The sequence below is a fragment of the Phasianus colchicus genome, chromosome 21 (genome assembly GCF_987193195.1).
Source record: "Phasianus colchicus chromosome 21, bPhaCol1.hap1.1, whole genome shotgun sequence".
NCBI lineage: Eukaryota > Metazoa > Chordata > Aves > Galliformes > Phasianidae > Phasianus > Phasianus colchicus.
The window spans coordinates 4885086-4904337 of record NC_143456.1 but is presented as its reverse complement, the minus strand read 5'-3'; the positions used below and the strand labels follow the sequence as shown (position 1 = coordinate 4904337).

Genomic DNA, 19252 nt, shown 5'->3' with positions numbered 1-19252 from the left:
TCTGCCTGTCTGTCCGCCACAAACTGCTCGGAGCGCCTCAGAGGAGGTGCAGGAAGCAGTGTGGACTGTGTGGGCTGTGCCTCATCCTCCTCGGGGCTCAGGTATTTGCTGCTGGGGAGGCCTAGGATGTGTCATTAGTAAATGCACACTGCACAAAGCGATGCCCCCTCAGGCATGGCGAGGGCTGTGAGGAAGGAGCAGGCGGTGCGTTGTGGCCTTGCTGGAAGCTGAAGGCTGCTCCGAGCTGCTGCTGCTGCTTTCTCCAGCCCCACAGCAGAGCTCGGCAGATCTCCTATCACCCCACTGCCCCCAGCGCTGCTCCCAGTGACCCCACACCCTTGTGGGATCTGTGAGCAAGGCCGCTCCAAAATCCGTCACGCTCTGGGCTCTGTGAGGAGGGAATTCTCAGCATTTTGCACGGACGCCCTGGCCCCAGCCAAATCCCTGCCCCGTGATGGTGTAAGCGATCCGGTGCTTCCTGGTGCCTCCCGGCAGGGCTGCGGCACCATCTGCTCGTGTCACTTTGGCAATTAGCAGGCCGTGCCCGCTGGCAGCGAGGAGCTGCAGCACAATTCCCCATGGCATGGACTCACGGGTGAGGGGGAGGGTCGCTGCCTCATCTGTGCTTAATTAACACAGGGGCTTTGCCCAGTCAGTGTGTAGACCAGCTGAGGGCTTGCATACTCCGAGCTATGCTTGCCTGGAGGAATGGAAGCCAGAGCTGGCTGTGATACAGCTCTCTCTACAAGCCAAATTTTTCATCGAGCTGCTGTGACCATACAGAAATGGCATGGCATGTGCTTGGACTGCGTGTGCGTCAGAGAATTAGCTACTAAAGGTCAGCGGTGATGGAAGAGGGGCATCAGGCTTTGTGTCTTTATGGAGATAAGCTGGGGCACGGAGCTGGGCACTGGGTTGAAACAGCTCCGTGCTGTGCATGAGGAGAGGGGAGAGAAAAGGGAACGCAGAGGTTGGGAATGGTTCCATCTGAGATTTATGGGTCATTTGTATTGACCTGAATTTATTAAGCCCACATGCTCTTCTCTCGTCCGTGAAGAAAATCAGAGCGGATCCACAGGTTTAGTCCTCTCTTTGTTTACAAAAGACTTTTTACCTCTGCTGAGGTTGCTATGGAAATGGCACTAGTTTATGCCTCGTGTTTGTCTTACCAACCTGATTTATAAAAGAATGGCTTGAATTCAGAGCTGGCTGTGTTCCCAGCTGTCTGCGCTGGCCCTGGAAGGCATCCTTGGAGCCACAGCCCTGGCTGCTGCCATGCAAACATCTTCCTCCATGCTGTCTCCCAGCTTGTGAGCTCCTGTCTCCACATCTCTCCCAGCTCGGGGTCCAAAACACAGCTTCCGAAAGCAGGGATGTGAGCAGTGCTGTGAGGTCTCTGTGTGGCTGTGCCAGTTGCTGCCAGAGAACAGCAAATCAGTGATGGCCAGACACCACTATGGCTGGAGGGCTGCAGGGAGCAGCTGGACAGCTCGATTCTCTTGCCCAAAGCGTGCTGACAACAACTTGCAGCTCTGGGAAACGACAGGAAGCTGCCTGTCATCAGACAGAGCCCACGCAAACAGCACAGGGAGACAGACCTGCAAGTAGCACCCTCCAAAATGACACACCTAGGTGTGGACCCTCGATGTACACGTTACTTTTGAGATGCGTCTGGGGAGGAAAGACGAGATTGTCACTTGTGTCAGACCAAAATAGGATGGATATCATTGCATCACTGTAAAATAAAAAAACCCTTGAGCTGTGATCTGGGCAGAACTGGGCTTGCTGGGGACACGGGATTTGCATTAGAGCAGTTCAGTGCAAAGCAAACAACAGCACTTCCTGATGTGTATCAGTGAAGCTCCTTTGTGTTTCAAAGCCAATGTGTTCTGAGGTGTTCTCTTAACAAAAGGAATCCTTCTGGAAGCGCAGGGAGCTGTGCACAGAAAAGCCCTGCACATCAATCAGGCAGGAGCCACTGCGGACAGCTGAAACACCCAAGAAATGCAGGGGGCTGCACGGCTGTAAGCCCTGCATCTTCCTCCTTATTCACAGCATCGGCCAGCATGCAGCACACCGCAGAGCAGCACCAACCTGTCCAGCCCACACTGAGCCCACTCTCCCGTTTTGCTGCTACATCTCCATGTGCAATGCAGAGAGCAACCCAGCAAAAGGACACGTTTTCCAGCAGAACTAATGCCATAATTAGGCAATTTGCTAATACGCTGAGGTGTGAATGGCTTATGGGGAGGCAGGAGGAGCAGCTGTCCTGCAGACACAGCCCTCGCAGCAATGAAGGGCTGTCAGCTCCCCAGCTGGCCAGGCCCTGATGGATGGGCATCCAGGGCTGGTTAACAGGCTACATAGATTTTTGGGGAGGGAATGTTTTTGTGAATGGGTCGTGATGCAACTGTGGCCTGATTACAGAGCTGAGCAGCTCTCTCCACCCCCAAAAGCCATGTGTGAGCTGCGTCTGGAAGCTGTGTCTGCCATGCTGCTGAGCTGTGACAGCGCAGTCTGGAACCACATACCGGTTTTCCCTGGGCATCTTCAGCAGAAAAGAGCACGCTAGGAAGATGTACGGCAGCAAAGCATGAGGCACTGCCTGCCTCCCTTGGGGATGGGGGTTGGAAAACATGTATGGGGAACACTGCTGCTAGGAGATGTTCCCCAGGGCTGTTAATTCACTTTTATCTGCTCCGCTCCAGGGTTGAAGGCGTTTCAACTTACACCGGTGACACACGAGACAATGAAAATGACAGACTGAGAGGAGAGGAAACCCAGCCCTGCAAAGGCTGGTTGTGTCCTCCACCTCCCTCTGCTCAACCACGATAAAAAATGCCCCCTCCTCCCTCCTCAGTGTACCAGACCCACTCTGCTGGGCAGCCTGTACCTTGCCACAGCTGCCTCAGGCCAGCAGCAAGGTCTGTATGCATGCGACATGTCAGCATCCTCTCTCTTTCTACACAGCAAAGCTCCATGCTCATGTTCTTGTGCTGTCCTTTTTGCAAGTGGTTTTATTTTAAAACTGGAACTTGAGTTCTCCACTTCTTTAACAAGTCCCCTTTTTTCCTTTTTTTAAATAAAATTAATTTATTCTACAGAACAGTAAACTCTTCCAGACTCTTCCCTATTTACAAATGAACATGTTTGTTTGCAGATTGCTGCTCCCCCCACCCCTCTCCTATCCCATGACGCAGATGATGACAAATCAGCTAACATGTGAAGTTCTCTAAGGCAGTGCTCCCATCCACCGCCACCTGGGGACTGTGGGGAGAACAAGAGCAGTGACATCTGTGCCACATCTGGAGGTCCCCACTCAATCACTGTGTATGTGAAGGGAGTTTCTGTTAAATCCAGCGACATAGAGCATCCAGCTTCTCCCTACGTGAGCAAGGAGAAATGCCCACTCCCACTGCCCCAGCCTTCGCATAGGGAGGTGGCTACTGGCAGGGCAGGGTTTGAGGGCTGTGTGTTTGCAACAGTGGGAGCTCCCAGCCCTCAGCAGCCCAGAAGGCAGCTCTCAGCTCTGGAGGAAGCTACAAGCCTCAAAGACAGGCTTGTAGACTGTCTTCTTGATGTAGAAGATCATCCCTGCCCGTGGGAAGGACGAGAAGCGACTCCAGAGCTGGGACACAATTTGCTAGCTCAGTAAAGAAGGCACCTAACAAAAAAAATCTGATCCAAACCAAAACCAGACGCCAGAGTAACTCTTCAGGCAATTCACTGGGGTTTGAGCCTGGCTGTGGCTTGACTCTTACCCTATATGAAGCACACAATCCCAGCAAGCAGCCTGGCCCCAGCATCTGTGCTCTCTCTCTTAGGTCTCTGCAGTGCAGGAGGGAGCTCCTTTTCATGCTGGAGATCTGCTGCAGGGGTCTGCTCAAAAGCCACCATGCTGCTAACAGGCAGAGACAGCACATGGTCCCTGCAGGCAGTGGTGCTGCCACGTGGCACTGGCGAGGGCAGAGTGGCACTTGAGCAAGGGAAATCCCAATGCTGTCAGCCCAACCCAGTCCCTGTGTTCTACCAGCACAGCCACACAGTTTACACCTGGAGCCACACTCCTTTCATTCTCTCTGGGTTTTTCAATTTCTATAAGAAAAAAAAGTAAAATAAAAATCTTCAATAGCATCTACTGAAGGTCTGTAGTGTTTGCACTCCTGGGGAGTGCTGCGGTGGCAATTCTGCCTCCAGCCCTGCACCTGGACTCTGTGTGACCCCCTGGGGATACCCCAACTAAGGGCAGATGCGAGTGGGGCTGGTGTTGTGTTTTTCAAGGTTTGCCTTCAGCGATGGCAATGAGTGCTGTGGAAAGGAGGCAGAAGATTGCTGATACCCTTGTAGGCATCCAAGGTTTCAGAAGAAAAGGAGAGGAGGAAAGGGGGTGTTCAGGGAGTCTCTACAAGGAGAAAAAGGACAAAGGAAGAGAAAGGGCAGGAAAGCAGGGAAAGACCTTCCTCCGATGAGATGCATCAAGCTTTGGACAAAAAGCCTTCTCCTGGCAGAGCATGGGAAACTTGTGCCCCAGAGACGCACAAGGATGGAGCTGGGCTGGGCATAGGGCACAGTGCCTCCAGGCACACAGACCTGTGCCTAGTAGGACAGCTCTGCAGGGACACTTCCATCCCCACCCCAAAATGCCCAAACCTCAGTGCTGGGAGAACACTTGGTCAGGAGGGAAAGGGAAGATGCCACAAGCTTCAGAACAGCACTGATGCTTCCAACCTCTCACCCACTCAGTGCTGCCAGGTCCAGCTGGGCCATCACACAGGAGCAAAGAGGAGATCCTAGCCCCGGTGCTGGTGGTGGCAGTGAGGCTGGTGCAGCAGCAATGGGCACGGTTGCCCCGTGTCCCCCCCATCATCCCACCCCTAAGGAGCTCAATAGAAGGAGTATTGGTTCTCCACTGCCCGGGTCCGACTGCGGGCACCGTCAGCATCGTGGTAGTCCTCAGTGCCGGTGGCAGCAGGCTCCGGCCGGCGCTCTGCGCTGTCGCTGCGGCTGCGGGGGCCCAGGGCTCCCTCCAGGCGGTGGTAGGGCGTGGGGACGGCGGGGGGCACAGCCACCCCCTCAGTGGGTGGTGGGACTGGCGGGACGGCGGGCGCTGTGTTGCAGAAGTAGTGTGGGGGTGGTGGGTCGGTGCGGCAGAGCGGCGGCTGTGGCACGAGGGCTGGCGGAGGGCCAGCATCTGCAAGGGAATCATGGAATATCTCAAGTTGGAATATCTCAAGTTGGCACCACTCAGAAATGAGACCATACGTCTGAGAGCACCGTCCAGATGTGAATGGAATGGGGAGCTCAGCCCCTCTGAGGGTGCCTGGGGTATGGTGCCTTCCCATGCCCATTCTCCCCATCCTTCACCCTGTGCACCCCAACCTTCCCTGCCCACCTTCTCCATGCCCCAGTTAGCTGTGCAGACCTCTAACCCTCTCCTATCTGAGCGAAGGATTCTATGGAGACTCATTTATTTTTGGGTGGTGTTTCTTCTCAGAAAGAGTGGTGATGCAGTGGCACAGCTGCCCAGGGAGGTGGGGCAGTCCCCATCCCTGGAGGTGTTCCAGAACTGTGGAGATGTGGCACTGAGGGACGTGGTGGTCAGCGGGGATGGTGGGGTGGGCTGGGATTGGACGTGGGGATCTGAGAGCTCTTTTCCAACCTGAATGGTTCTATGATTCTGTGGTTCTATGATCCCAGCCTCAATCCTCCCCACCAGCCCCAAACCCAACACGGCCCCAGCACCCACCGGGCTGCAGGCTCTGGGCCACCACGTAGCTCCGAAGCGTGATGTCTGCAGCGCCGCCTGACTCCAGCGGGATGGGGTGTGTGTGGAAGTGTCGCAGCATGTCGAAGATGCTCTGGAACCAGAGGTGCTGCACGTGGCACTGCCCGCTCTCGTTCAGCGACAGGCGGAGGTGCTGTGAGGACAGGGCAGGAGGTGAGCTGCAGGTGGAAGGCCCCAACCTCCCTCAGCCTCGCAGCCACCCAAGGTTGGCTCAGGAAGTCACCCACCTTGGCTTTCCCCTGGAAGTTGAAGGTCAGCACGTACTCCCCTGGCCGTGTCTCACTCTGCCGGATGACGAACAGGCCGTGGCTCCGGGCACCACCGAACAGCACCAGCTGAGCCGCCTTGATCCGTGACAGCGTCCCATGGAACCAGGGGAAGTCAGAGAGGTTGATCTCTGTGTCCACTTCGCTGTCCTCTCCTGGCCGCAAGCACCACTGGGTTTTAGGGAGCATGTAGGCATTGCCCTCTCCCAGCCCCAAGGACGAGGCAATGGGGCCAAATGCCGCATTACCCCAAGCAAACTTACCTGCAAGGTGCGTGCTGGCTGTGGGTGCAGACTCCAGTGTCTGCAAGAAGCTCTCCAGCGGGACGTGGGCCAGCAGCTCCCCCATGGAGTCCCTGCCCCGGCCGTGGGGTGTGGGCATAGCAGTGGTGGTGGCATTGTGAGCACCGGGCAGGGCACATCTATCTGGCAGCCTGTGCACATCTGAAAGGAAACACCGATGATCTCAAGCAAGAGCAGGCATGTCCCCATGATGGGGCCTAGCACGAAGACCCAAGCTCCCAGTCCACGCTCCCTGGCAGCTGCCCCACATACAGCAGAGGTGGCAGCAGCAGACACCTCCCAACCCCCGTGGGATCTCTCACCGTCAGCCAGGAACTCGCAGCTGCAGGAGGATGCCCGGCCCGGCAGGCAGGCTCCCTGAGCACAGGATGCCAACTCGATGTCATCCCCGCTGTCCCTGGTGGGAAAGCACAGAGCAGAGGGTCACACACTACGCACGTGGCATCACCCCCTGGAGAGACTCCCTTTGCTCCAGCCCCACCATCCCAATGAAATCCCAGCTCCTCAGCCTCAGCCCTTCCTCCCAGAGCACAAAAGAACCTGCAGCACTCAGTGCCATGGGATGGGGCATGGTGACAAGCTAATGCACCACACATCCAGGCTGCCCCGTGTACTTGAGCACCATTGTTGAGCAAGCTCCCAGCTTGCTCACAGCCTATTTTTAGCTGCTTGTGGCATTCGGGTGCTCTTTTGCTTAACAGCAGCCACGTGTGTGCCAGCAGCCAGGAAGCGGCTGCGTTAGCGTAAGGGCTCACGGGGGAGCTGCTGAATTATTTAGTGGCCAGTAAGTGAATCAGCCACTGGGAGTCATTCAGCTGCAGCCACTTAAAAAAAAAAAAAAAAGAAAAGAAAAGAAAAAATAAATAAATAAGAGTAGAAGGAAACCAAAACCGACAGAGCTCTGCAGAAATCCCGTTGCTGGGTGCTTACGCAGAGGTTTCAGCACGGATCCTTGGCAGGAGGACTGAGCACTGCATGCAGGAGCTGAATGAAAATTCATTCTTGGCACAGAGCGCGCGTGGCAGCGTATGAAGCGGCTCATTATTATTTGCTGTGGAGTTCATTATTATTTGCTTTACGGCCGTGTCTGGAGGCCAGCATGGGGCTGTATATATTTAAAGAAGCACACAGCTGAATCTCCCCAGCAAAAAGCAGCTTTGGGGACAGGCTGATGTGGGAAAGGGGGTACAGGAGGCAGAAGGGACCTCCCCAAGCCCCCATCCCAGCTTTGTTCAGGGCTCTCACTCCTAAAAGCTCCCTTTGGAAGCCATGGCAAGAAGGGCAGTGCTGGAGGCTCCCTGGGGGAGTGTGCCTGCAGAGCCTTCATTACAGCATGGATACTGGGCTGGAAATAAAAGGATGGGAAGTAGGGCTGATATTGAGTGCATGCTTTGTAGGGTACACCTCTGACACACAGCAGTTGCTGACTGCCTCCAGATTTTTGCCCCAGTGAGTCAGGGACTTTCTGCAATAAGCCGGGCAGCAGAAATTGCATCAGCTGGGGTCTGTTCCAAGCCAGTGGTGTGTGAGGGCTGCCTACCAGTACCAGCAGCCACCCCACCGCTCTCTCTGGGCTGTACAGGGGAACTTTTCGCTTGCTGGAACAAGACAATTTTCCTTTCAACAAGAACATCATGCCTGAATCGTGCCCAGGTCATGTCCTGACCGAGTGGGGAGAAGGTGGCTGCAGTGTGCAGGGGGAGCCCAGCCGTGCCTGTGAGCCTTACCCAGGGTCAATGCAGTCCTGGATATCTGCCACCCACGAGTGTTTCTGCAGGGAGTCAATGGTCTCCAGGATGTACTCGGCACCGTTCTCCACCTGGAAGTGAGTCAGGACAGTGTCAGGTCATGTTTGGGGTCCTGCATCCCCTACCAGGCAAAGCCAACCCCATAACACAGTGGGACAGCAGCCACCTCCACATCTCCGTACTCCCATTAATAATTCCTTGCTTGGAGGACACTGGGATGTCCCCATCCCAGCAAAGGGATGGCAAGGGGTGACCCGGAGATGCTCAAAGACTGTGAACCCAAATGATCTGGGCTGCTCTGAGGCTGGGAAGGGTGCAAACACATATGGCAAGAGGGGACAGTGGGCACCAGGAGATGCTGCTGCCCCATCCTTCCCAGACCCCCTGCATGACCCTGAGCTGGGAGGAGCCCTGGCTCTGGGAGGGTATTGCATTGCCAGCCAAGAGCCTTCTTGCAAATTAAATTAATGGCATACAACTGAATCACTATCCTGAAAATAAACAGGGAGAAGTGCCTGGGGCAAGCAGCACCCGGTCCCCTGTCATGTGCCAGCTGCAGGGGAGCAGCAGAGCCCTGTTTTGTTTAACCAAGGGTTTGCAGCTTGGGAGAGCACAGTGTTCCTTCATGCACAGCATGAAAGCAAGCAGAGCATGTGCAGGGCTTGGGTATTTTGCAAGCACTGCTTGTGCAATGGAAAAAATGCGTGTGCTTGGTGTCTGATGTGCAGCGAGAACACACCGTCTGCTAATTGCTGGGTGACTGAGCATCATGGGGTCCAGCATGGCCCCCCTGCACAAGGCAGGGGCTTTCCCACCCATAGGTGTAGGTTCTGCATCAGCCCCAAGTGCAGAAAGCAGCAGGGGCTGCCCCCCAGCCCCTGTCCCAGCACTCTGAACCCTGCCCCAGCGCCAAGGGGGGCTCCAGTCCTCTGCAAAGGGTGATAGCAACAAGGAGCAGGAATGAGGCCCAGGGCAGAAAGTGAGCCACGAGGAGTAAAGGGTGTCAGAAACACACCATGAAAGGCAGATGTGGGAGGGAGCACAGCAGGAAAGGGGCAGCAGATGATGCTGAATGAGCCCCTGGGGTTGACTCAGTGCTTGGTGCCTCACAGAAGAAATCGATGGCAATCATTTAACCCTGCAGGCAGAATGGGGCAGGAGCAGGTTAGAGGGTAAATGGGGAGGGGATAATTACTGAGAAGGTGGGAGCAGAGCTGGAGTCAAGGCAGTGGAGGAAGAGCAGTAAAAGGGGCTGAGATTTTACAGGGAAATTTTACTGGAAATCATGATCAGAAGAAGTGATGACCCACATTCCAAGAGCAGACATTGATAGTTAATGGCCAAAGCGGAGGAGATGCTGAGCCCTGTGCTCACAGCCCTCACAGCCCCACTCATGCTGCCATTCAGCAGTGATGAGGACAGAAGGAAGGAGGAGAGGTTGGATCCCTGATCAATTCAGAGATGACACCACGCTGCAGCGTGCTGGAAGATGAGGCAAGAATTCCAATGAATGCCCTGATGCTGAGAAATCAGCTTTGAAAGAAAAAGCCCCAGGCAGCTCTACCTCAAGGGCATGGCGCTGACGCCAGCAGGGGAACCACGACTGCAGAGTGCTTCTACAAAAAGCACGGCAGGGTTAGGGCAGCTCATGAGCTGCTGTGAGTCAGCGGCATCCTCTGGGCACGGAGACAGCCAGAAGATGCGCTGGGGCTGAGGAAAGGGGAAGAGGAAAGGAGAAGCGATGCAAGGAGAAGCGATGCTTCCTGCTGGCTCTGGGCTGCTGCACTGCCTTCACTTTAAGGCACATGGGGAGGACCAATGTCAACAGGGCCTGAGGGAACAGCATGGAGCTGCGTCAGAGGAGGGTCAGGCTGGTGGTTAGAAGGTTCTGCACCAGAGGGTGTTGGGCATGGAACAGGCTCCCCAGGGCAGCGGGTACAGCCCTGAGCTGCTGGAGTTCAAAGAGCATTTGGACAGTGCTCTCAGATGTGTGGTTTGGGTGGCCCTTTGAGGAGCCAAGAGCTGGACTTGATGATTCTTATGGATCTCTTCCAACTTGAGATATTCTATCATTTTGTGGCTGGGGCCATGCAGTGCTCAGTGAGAAGGTCCCTGCTGCCACCCACTCCATGATGCTTCCCAGCTCTGCCACCCGAGCCTGGGATTTGCCACAGAGGGCTGCTGCCTGTCAGCAGGGAGCATTCACTTAATTGCATTGTATGAAGAATGATTTCTCCGGGGTCTCTAGTTGGGGATGGATTCAGTCTCTCTGCTCACATCTCTTGCAAATTGTCTCTGGATACCCATTTCAGCACTCTTGTAGTGATGGGATAAAGCAAAACACGATGGCAAAGCCAGGCAAACACCAGGGAGGTGCTGGAGTCACCATCTCTGGAGGTGTTCAAGAACTGTGCAGATGTGGCACTGAGGGACACTGTCAGTGGCATGGTGGGGATGTGCTGGGGTTGGACTTGGGGATCTGAGGGGTCTTTCTCAACCTTAATGATTCTATGACTGTACCTCAATCCCAATATACCTGGGCATCAGGTGGATGCTGTGTCATTGTGGGAGCCCCAGAGGAGAGCACAGCATGGGAAGGGGGGGCAGCAGCAGCAGCAGCAATGCTGGGGCCAAGGAAATATCCCTGGGGCTAAAGCATCCCTGCAGTGGGGTTGGATGTGGGACTGGATGCCCACCGCTGCCCCTACCCTCACCTTCAGCACAAAGGTGTTGTCCTTGTCAGGCATCTCCAAAGGCATGGTGGTCCGCACCTCGATGATGGCTGACAGCGGGATGCTCACCTTGGGCTTGGAAGCCTGAAAAAAAAAAAGAAAAAAGAATGAGAACAAACAAACAAATAAATCAAATCAATCAATAAATAATAAAAAGTCGTCGCTCAGTCGAATCAAACTGTCCCAGGGGAGAATGCAGCTCTCAGCAAGGCAAGATAGCAGCTCAGCCCACACGCTTGTTACGGGGGGGTGGGGAGATTAAAAAAAAATAATTTAAAAAAAGCATTGATTTCCCTCATGTGCCTGATAACTCTGAGCTCTTTTAATTAAATGAAGAAAAGGCCTGGTGGAAGATGGGGAAGTTCACATGCTTGTCTGTCAAGCCTCCTTGCTGCAGCACCGGCATCCCGATGGGGCTGGTGATGAGCACTGGGCTGCAGGTTACCAACAACAGGTTCAGTTCCCTTTTTTTTTTTTTTTTTTAAAGGGGAAAAAAGCTAAAAGCTGAAGTATGAGAACAGGAACTGTTCCTTTCCCCTCTGGGATGTTTCATTTCCACCTCTGCAATCCGCAGCACCACCTCCACATGTGCTACATGGGGCCCAGCACTGCTGTGTTCTTCCATCAGTGTTCCCACCAAAGAAGGTGAGAAAAGCAAAACCTGAACTGCTCATTCAGCAGCAGGCAGGGAACAGCCTGCTCCTGAGGGGTCTTCCTGCACCCATGGGAAGTGCTATTAATGCCACGGGAGCATCTTTGCAAGTGTATTTTCCCCTTAAAACTTGAACACTTAGAACAATTGTCAGGGATCCATGGGCTCATTGCTTCCCACTGAAGCAATAGTTAAGAAGGGATATGATGGGATGAGGGGAGAAGGAAAGGAAAACTGAAGACAGAGGACTGTGATTACAGCAGGTTTTCCTTCCCATGGCATTTAAATAACACGAGATTTCTATTCTAACACATCTAGTAAGGCTCCAGGGAACGACTTACTATTTGCCCCAGGGCTGCCAAAGATGAGCATGCACAGCACAGATGAGGCTCTGTAAGCACAGGGGGGGGGCTGGGTAGCACAAGGATAGCTGAATATTAGGAAAATCTTCTCCTAAAGAGTGGTGATGCAGTGGCACAGCTGCCCAGGGAGGTGGGGGAGTCCCCATCCCTGGAGGTGTTCCAGAACCGTGGAGATGTGGCACTGAGCAACATGGGCAGTGCTTGAGGGAGGTGGATGGTTGGACTGGGTGATCTTAGAGGTCTTTTCCAACCTCAGTGATTCTATGATTGTTCCAAATGAATTATCAGTTTGAAAATAAGGAGTGCCGAGTCCAAGCGTAGGACCTCCTGGTGGCACGTGGAGCACTCTGCGAAGTGTTGGGGAGAGCAAAAACTCCTCATGTTCAGGACACCGTGCATCTCAGCATGGCAGTGAGCTTCTCCTCTGCAACCACCAATGCCTTGGGCTCAGCCAGCAGGCTGGGCTTCAGCACCTTTCCAAAGGCTACGGGGGATGAGAACCGGTGCTTTTGTGGATGGGACCCAGCTGTGTGTGCATTCACGTCTCAACGCTCAGCACCACACCTCCCCAAACCCACCAAACACAATTGCTGCCTCAACTTCACCCCAACACTTCCAAGGACCCCAGCCAGGCCTTACCTTGGGAGGGACGTAGAACTCGAGCAGGAACCTCTCCCCTTCCACCTTCACGGCCTTGCGCAGCAGGAGGCGGCACTTCTGCCACTGTGAGCTCCCCACACAGTTCGTGTCATCGGCCACCATGTAGCGCAGCGTGCCCTCCCTCTGGATGTCCACCAGCTCCACCTTGGAGGACTGTGCCTTGGACAGACGCAGCTTGTGGGTCCACTTCTCCCGGGGGTCAGCAGGCTCCTTGCCCCATGGCTCCCTCTCGGTCCTCCTGTGGCCTGGAGCCGCCTCGGCGCCCGGCTCGGGAGAAGACCTTCGGTGCCACATCTCCTTCATGCCGTCCACCACGCACAAGCTCATGTTCCTCAAGGAGAAGCCCTTCTTGAACTTGGGCTTGGCGGAGGCGTGCACGGAGACGTCCTCCGAGCTGCGGGACTGGCCGTAGGAGGACACTTTGCGGGCCTGCGCCTGCTGCGCCGGGCTGAGATAGCGGCCGGCACCCAGCGGGGCCTCCATGCTGTCCAAGGACTCGGTGGACGTCTCCTCCTTCCGCTGGGCCACCTCACGCCCGTAGGGCACGTGGCAGTTCTGCAGCCCCACGAAGGGCACGATGTTGTACTTGGTGGGCGAGTCGGAGACGAACACCCGGCTGACCTCCACGCTGAAGATATCCAAGAAGTTGGCGGCGAAGTGATGGGAGAAGGAAGCCTCGGCGCCCGGCGTGTCGTAGTGCGGGTTCTCCTTCAGGAACTGGCAGAACTTCTGGGCGAAGTCGACGGCGGCCGCCTGGGCGTGCAGCTCGCAGAACTCACGCCAGTCGGGGAGCGGGGAGGAGGGCTCCTGGCACAGGGCATCGCCGTTCATGGCTGCCCCATTCCACCTGGCGGCGGGCTGTGGGCAAGGGCACAGCGTCAGCACGGCGCAGCGTCCCCCCGCAGCTGGCGCGGGTCTGCAGCCCCCGCACAGAGTGGGAAATGCTGTGGGAAAGTGGTTTTGTGCTCTTTCCTCTCCCTCTGCCGCGCTGGAACCAAACGTGTCCCTGGCAGCAGCCATAAATCGTACTTATTTTATGATTATGACCCATTCAAAAGCGGCATTGATTTCTCATAAAACCACCGAGGAGTCTGTGACCAGAGCAGCCCGGGGACCTCCAGGCCCAACACCACCGTTAGACCCCGCACTCAACAGAAAGCTCCGGGGATCAACAAGCCCATGGGTTAAAGGGAAAAATCAACCAAGAAAGCAGAGCTGGAGCCAGCAGGAGCTGAGCGGAGGTGAAGACCAGACCCACATTGCCATGGGAGAAGCACCCAATGTCACCAACCTCTGCCCAAACTGTCGACAGGAGCTGGGAGAGGGAAGCCTGGCTTTTCCACTGCCTCGCAGTTCCCTGTGTGCTCCTCTGCCCCACTCACCCAGCAGGGAAATCCCCGGCCTTGCAGTTTAGGATGTGTCTGAATTTCCCCAAGAGACAGCAGGAAAGCAGCGTAAAACGCAAAGCTGTTTGTTACCAGGCCAGCAAATGCAATTCTCACACATCCATCCATCACTGGCACAGAATTTAAAGGCTCAGCTACTGCCCTCCAGCACTACAGTGCATTGCTGCAGCTCCCTGAGCACACAGCAGCCCAATAGGGATTTTGAGGAGACAAAGAGGGTCTCCTGCTGCCAATCCAAGTGGGCATTGCCAGCATCACCAGGAAGACAGCTTTGCCCTGGGGGCTGTGTTTCTCCCCTTTGATCCCAGGAGGGATGGAGCAGGAGAGAGACTGACTGCCCAGACCCGAGGGGTTGCCAAGGTGTGACAACCAGAGAGATTAGAGAGGGAAAAAAAAAAAAAAAACACAAATCTCAAAGCACTTCAAAAAATGATAAACCCCAAACAGAAAGCCGGGCCACCCAGCTGCAATGGAGACATGCACACAGAGGCATCACAACATCTTGCTTTCATCTGCACAGGGATGACAGAATTTCAAAGGGCAATTTATAAAAATGAAGCCTGGAGGAGCGATGACTTGCAGGCCTGGAGGAGGCAGTGGGGTGCACAGCTCCCCATCACCCCCTGCCACAGTGGGTCCAGGACCCCTCCATGGGAGCAGCAGGGGGCTTGGGGCACCCTCTAACACTGCAGAGACATCCCCCCCTGGCAGGCACTCCTGTACCTGATTCCTGCAGGAAGCAGCTCCCAATTATCTCTGCAGATTTACCTTTCATCTCGGTGCCTCCGCTCCCCTCCATGCCAACAGCGCTGCCCCACTTCTCAAAATAACTTCCATGGCACAGACAGCATCCCTGGGCAGGGTGCTGGGAGGCAAAGCAAGCAGCAAATCCACAGGGGCTTTTGGGAGACTGGGGGCCAATTCACCCCTAGCCCCACTGCTCATGTGCTGTAGCATGCTCCCTTGGAAGGAGGCAGAGCCCTCGGCAAGGGAGGTCTGCCAGGGGTCATAGACAGAACACAGGAATATGGGAATCATCACTGAGGTTGGAAAAGACCACTAAGGACATCAAGTCCAACCCAACCCTCTCCACTATGCCCACTGACTGCAGCCCTCAGTGCCACATCTCCACAGCTCACGAACACCTCCAGGGATGGGGATTCCCCCACCTCCCTGAGTAGCTACTGCATCACTGCTCTTTGGGAGAAGAAATTGTCCCTAATATCCAACCTGAGCCCTGGTGGTCATAGAGTGACAACAGGGACCACAGGTGGCCCAGCCAAAGACGTGGGCAGTCATTGCTTCTAACCCGCCTGCACCTCAAATGCCATTGGGGCAGAGCTGCGTCCTGCTGCTGCTGTCACTTGGGGGGAAGCAAGTCAAGATTTTAGAAGGGGAATGAATGAATGAATAAATAAATAAATAAAAGAGATTCCTGGGGAGCGGCCAAGTGGAAGCCCAGGTTGCAGTGTGAGCCAGCTGCTGGCAGCCAGGCCATGCCAAGCACTGCTGATAAGCCGCAGGGATGCGCCCTGTGCAGCGCGGTGCGAGTCGGCACACAGCAGGGGAAGGAGCAGAGAGAAGTCAGCTCTTGACCTCCAGAAGAAGAAATGAAATTTCAGCCATCAGCAGAAGTGCAAAGGACCACAGAAAAAAAAAACAAACAGGTCTCCGGTGAGGTGGGAGTCAGGATAAAGCCACTGGGATTTGCTGAACCAGAGGAGTAGGGAGGAACTAACAACTAATGAGGTGTTAATAACGCAGTGCCCGCCATGGGACAGCGGAGCAGCCAGGCCAGCACTTGCTCCAAGGGCTTTATTTAAGGAAACAACCCTAATAAAGAGATGCTTCCTTTCCGCCCCACAGTGTGGCCAGGGGAGGAAAGTCAGGCAGAATGGCACCCAACCTTCATAGGGTTCAGCACGGCAGGGACCCGCAGCCGTCCTGCAGGGAGCGCTGGGGTCAGGGTGCGTGCAAGGAGGAGGTCCCGCTGCTCAGCTTCCAGCAACATCGATGCCACTCAAAGGAAAGCCGGGCACCTGCTCACCCCCAGCACAGAGGCTGACCTCAGCTGTCCCCACGTGTCCACACCGGGAGATCCCTGGGTCACGAGCGGGCGCTGCGGCAATGTGACACCGCGCGGTCCTCGGTGCCGCTGCTGGCACAGTGAGCAGAGCGCACGGCTCCAGGGCGCTGCCAAAGAGGCTAAAAACAGGATGGGGACCGCGCCGGGGGCACGGCGAGCATCGTGCCCAACGCACTGCCTTCATGTTTGCTATGCGGCCCGTAGGAATGGGAGATGGAGACCGAACCACCTCCTCCTGGTGGCCTTTGTGCCGCCGCCAGAGCCCCAGAGCGGCTCTATGTGTGGTCAGAGGGACAGCAAGCTGTAATAGCAATAACAGATTGCCTGCCAGGGCGCCTTCTTGGGGAAATAATGGTGCTTTTGGTGCAGGAGGACACTGTCCTGCTCTCCCAGTGGGTGCTGCTCACCTGCCCGGCTCCAGGAGCGTCCCTGCACACTGTGATCCACCCTGCTGCTATTTTTACCCCCACAATAGCAGAGTGGTGGCAGAGCCCCATCCCAGCCCGGCGAGCTCACGTTTCCCTCGCTAAGCCTCAGCTTCCTTCCGCCCCTCGGCCCACAACAAATCTCTCCTCCTCTCAACTTCCCACTCCAACAGAGCCCATGCTGGGCGCCTCTGGGTGCTGTGCATTAAGCACTCTGCCTGTAGAGTGACACCCCCATAGAGGGTTCAAGGGGTTGGACTGGGGCACAGCATGGCACGGCACAGCTTTTCCCAGCTCTCAGCCGGGATCTCCATCCCTTAGGGGATGGAAGGAAAACCCCAAGATTGTTTTTCAATTACGGCTCATAATGAACACAGGATAAAGTTACATAGGTCTGTATGCACTGTCTCTCAGGAAAGTGTGCCGACAGCATCCAATGGCATCCGAATGGGGAAGCGGGGCTCTGCCCCACACCACAATGCTCACAGCTCAGCACTCAGTGCAGCAAAACAGCTCCATAGAACCCCACTGAGCTCCACGTCCCTTGAACAGGTGATGCCCAAAGGTCCCACATATCCCACTTCTTCACTGCGCTGAGCACAGCATGGGGGGCTATATCTGTGGATGCTCCCCCCATGGCAGTGCCCCACTGCCACGTGTACAGAACACCACCAGGACAGTGTGCAGCTGCCATGGGGAAGATGGAACTGCTCTGCTCGCCCCCAGCTCGGAAGCGTGGCGCTGGGGAATGCCAAACATCCACAGACTGTGCACCCAACAGCAGGTGCTGTGAGTGCTCAGGGCTTTCCCCCCTTGAAAAAAAATAAAAATAACACCATCAGGTGTGGGATGACAGCTCTATCGCAGCGGGGCTGGGGGGGATTTGGGCTGAGGAAGAACGGGGCACCCCAAGATGCACGAGGGCAGCAGATGTGCGGCCACCACTGGGTTTCTGATTCTGCAATTGTCAGCCCACCCTGGGGAGGAGGAAGAGGAGGAGGAAGGGCTGCAGCACCCGCAGTGTGCAGACACCAACGTGCCTCCGAAGAGGGATGAAAGCAGTTGGGTGAGAACCACGAAGGTTGGCCGTGAGCACTGTGACCATTCAGCCCGACCATCGCGAGACCCCCCGGTGCCGAGCGGAGGGCAGAACCGTACAAAGCCCAGCACCACCACAGTGCCGGCACACAAGGGCCATCTGTGCACCATCCCGGCTGCAGCCCCGAGCGCAGCGCAGCCCCGCGGTTACCTCCACTCCCGGCGCAGCTCAGCGTGTCCCCGGGGCAGCGCGCTTCCACCCGCGCAGGTGCATGGCTCAAAGCGACGGATCCGCACAGCCAAACGCGGCTCTAGGAGGGACCTGGAGGGCAAAGTTGGACGCGGTCAGCCCCACCGGAACGAGAGCGGCGCTTCGCATCGCGGCGTACCTCACCCCGCGGGGCACCGCGGAGCCCCACAGCCCCGAGCAGCGGTCCCAAAGGCCGCGCAGCGCTGCGGGGAATGCGGCAGCGCCGGGGGGAGACCCCGGGAGGGAGGGGGGATAAGGGGGTAGGGAGCGGAGCTGCTGTGCACCCGGAGCTGGGAGAGGAAGGGGGGGGGGGGGGGAACCCCGAGAGCCGCGCGGGAGGCGTGCGAACCTCATGCAAATAATGGAAATAAACATATAAAGCCGTAGGTAAATAAAAAAAAAAAAAAAATTGAGGAAAAAAAAAAAATCAAAGCTCGCCTCTAAAGGGCCGCGCGCGCGCACAGCCGCGTTGTGTCCGCGCCCCCCCCGCACCGCCCCGCACCGCCACAGCGAACCCGGAGGGGCTGGAAGCGGGGACCCCCCCCCCACTCCGCACCGAAACGCGGGGGTGCGCTCCGCAACGCTGCGAAAGGGGGGGGGGATACCCGGGAAACCGGCACCGCCCCCACCTCCCCCGGCACCGCCACACGCAGCCGCGCTCCGGTACCGGAGGATGCGCTCACCCGGCCCGGCACGGCCCTGCTCGGCCCGGCGCTCGGTGCGGCTCCGCCGGGGCCAAGGCTGCCCGCCGCACAGCCCGGCCCCGCCACCGCCCCCCGCTCCTCCCCCCGCTTTAAAGGGCCCCGCCCGGCGCTGCTCCGCGCTGTGCTCTGCTATGCCGTGCCGTGCCGTGCCGTCCCCGGGTCAGACGGCATCCCCCAGGGCACCCCGCGTCCCGCAGGTCCGCAGGGCACATTCTGCATGGCACCTCGTAACCTACAGAGCATCCACACGCCGCAGGGTACCCCATATGACGCCCCACATCCTGCCCGGCCCCCCATATCCTTCACAACATCCCACCCCTTCAGGGTACCCCAAATCCCATTGTGTCCCGCAGGATCATCCCGCATCCCCATCTCCCATCTCACAAAGCCCCATCTCCCACATGGCACCCTGTATCCCGCGCAGCACCCTGCATCCCAAATGCACCTCACATCCTGCAGAGTACCCCAAATCCCACAGAGCACCACATATCCCACATGCCACCCAGGGTAGCCTGCATAGTGCACATCCTGCAGGCACCCCATGTTCCCCAGTTCTGTGATCCTATGATTCCATATCCCATCCTGCATCTTGCATGGCACCCCACATCCTGCAGGGTACCTTGTATCCCAGAGGATACCTACAGGCACCCCATATTCCATATCCCACCCCACATCACACAGTGCACCCCGCATCCCTCACAGCATCGCACACAGCACCCTGCATCCTACAGCAGCCCCACATTCCACATCCCACCCTGCAGCTCTTGTGGCACCCCACATCCTGCACAGCATCCCAAACCCCAAAGCATCCCATCCCACCCTGCACTCCCATCACA

At 56.5% G+C, this 19252-nt stretch overlaps 1 protein-coding gene across 3 annotated transcripts; it reads right to left on the bottom strand.

Moving 5' to 3' along the window:
* Positions 1-17: 17 nt before the first annotated feature.
* SH2B2 (SH2B adaptor protein 2) lies at positions 18-18492 on the bottom strand. Of its 3 annotated transcripts, none has more exons than XM_031591835.2 (10): positions 18396-18492; positions 17674-17784; positions 12487-13365; positions 10816-10917; positions 8081-8172; positions 6656-6750; positions 6315-6494; positions 6013-6206; positions 5747-5918; positions 18-5191 (listed from the first exon to the last, which is right to left on the bottom strand). In XM_031591835.2, exons 3-10 carry the CDS (start codon positions 13336-13338, stop codon positions 4884-4886), a joined length of 1995 nt encoding a protein of 664 aa, XP_031447695.1. In that variant the 5' UTR covers positions 13339-13365; positions 17674-17784; positions 18396-18492; the 3' UTR covers positions 18-4883. The 3 variants fall into 3 exon arrangements, with proteins under 3 accessions (XP_031447695.1, XP_089978772.1, XP_089978771.1); XM_090122646.1 differs by having other exon boundaries at positions 18380-18451; XM_090122645.1 differs by lacking the exon at positions 18396-18492 and having other exon boundaries at positions 17674-18079.
* Positions 18493-19252: the final 760 nt, after the last annotated feature.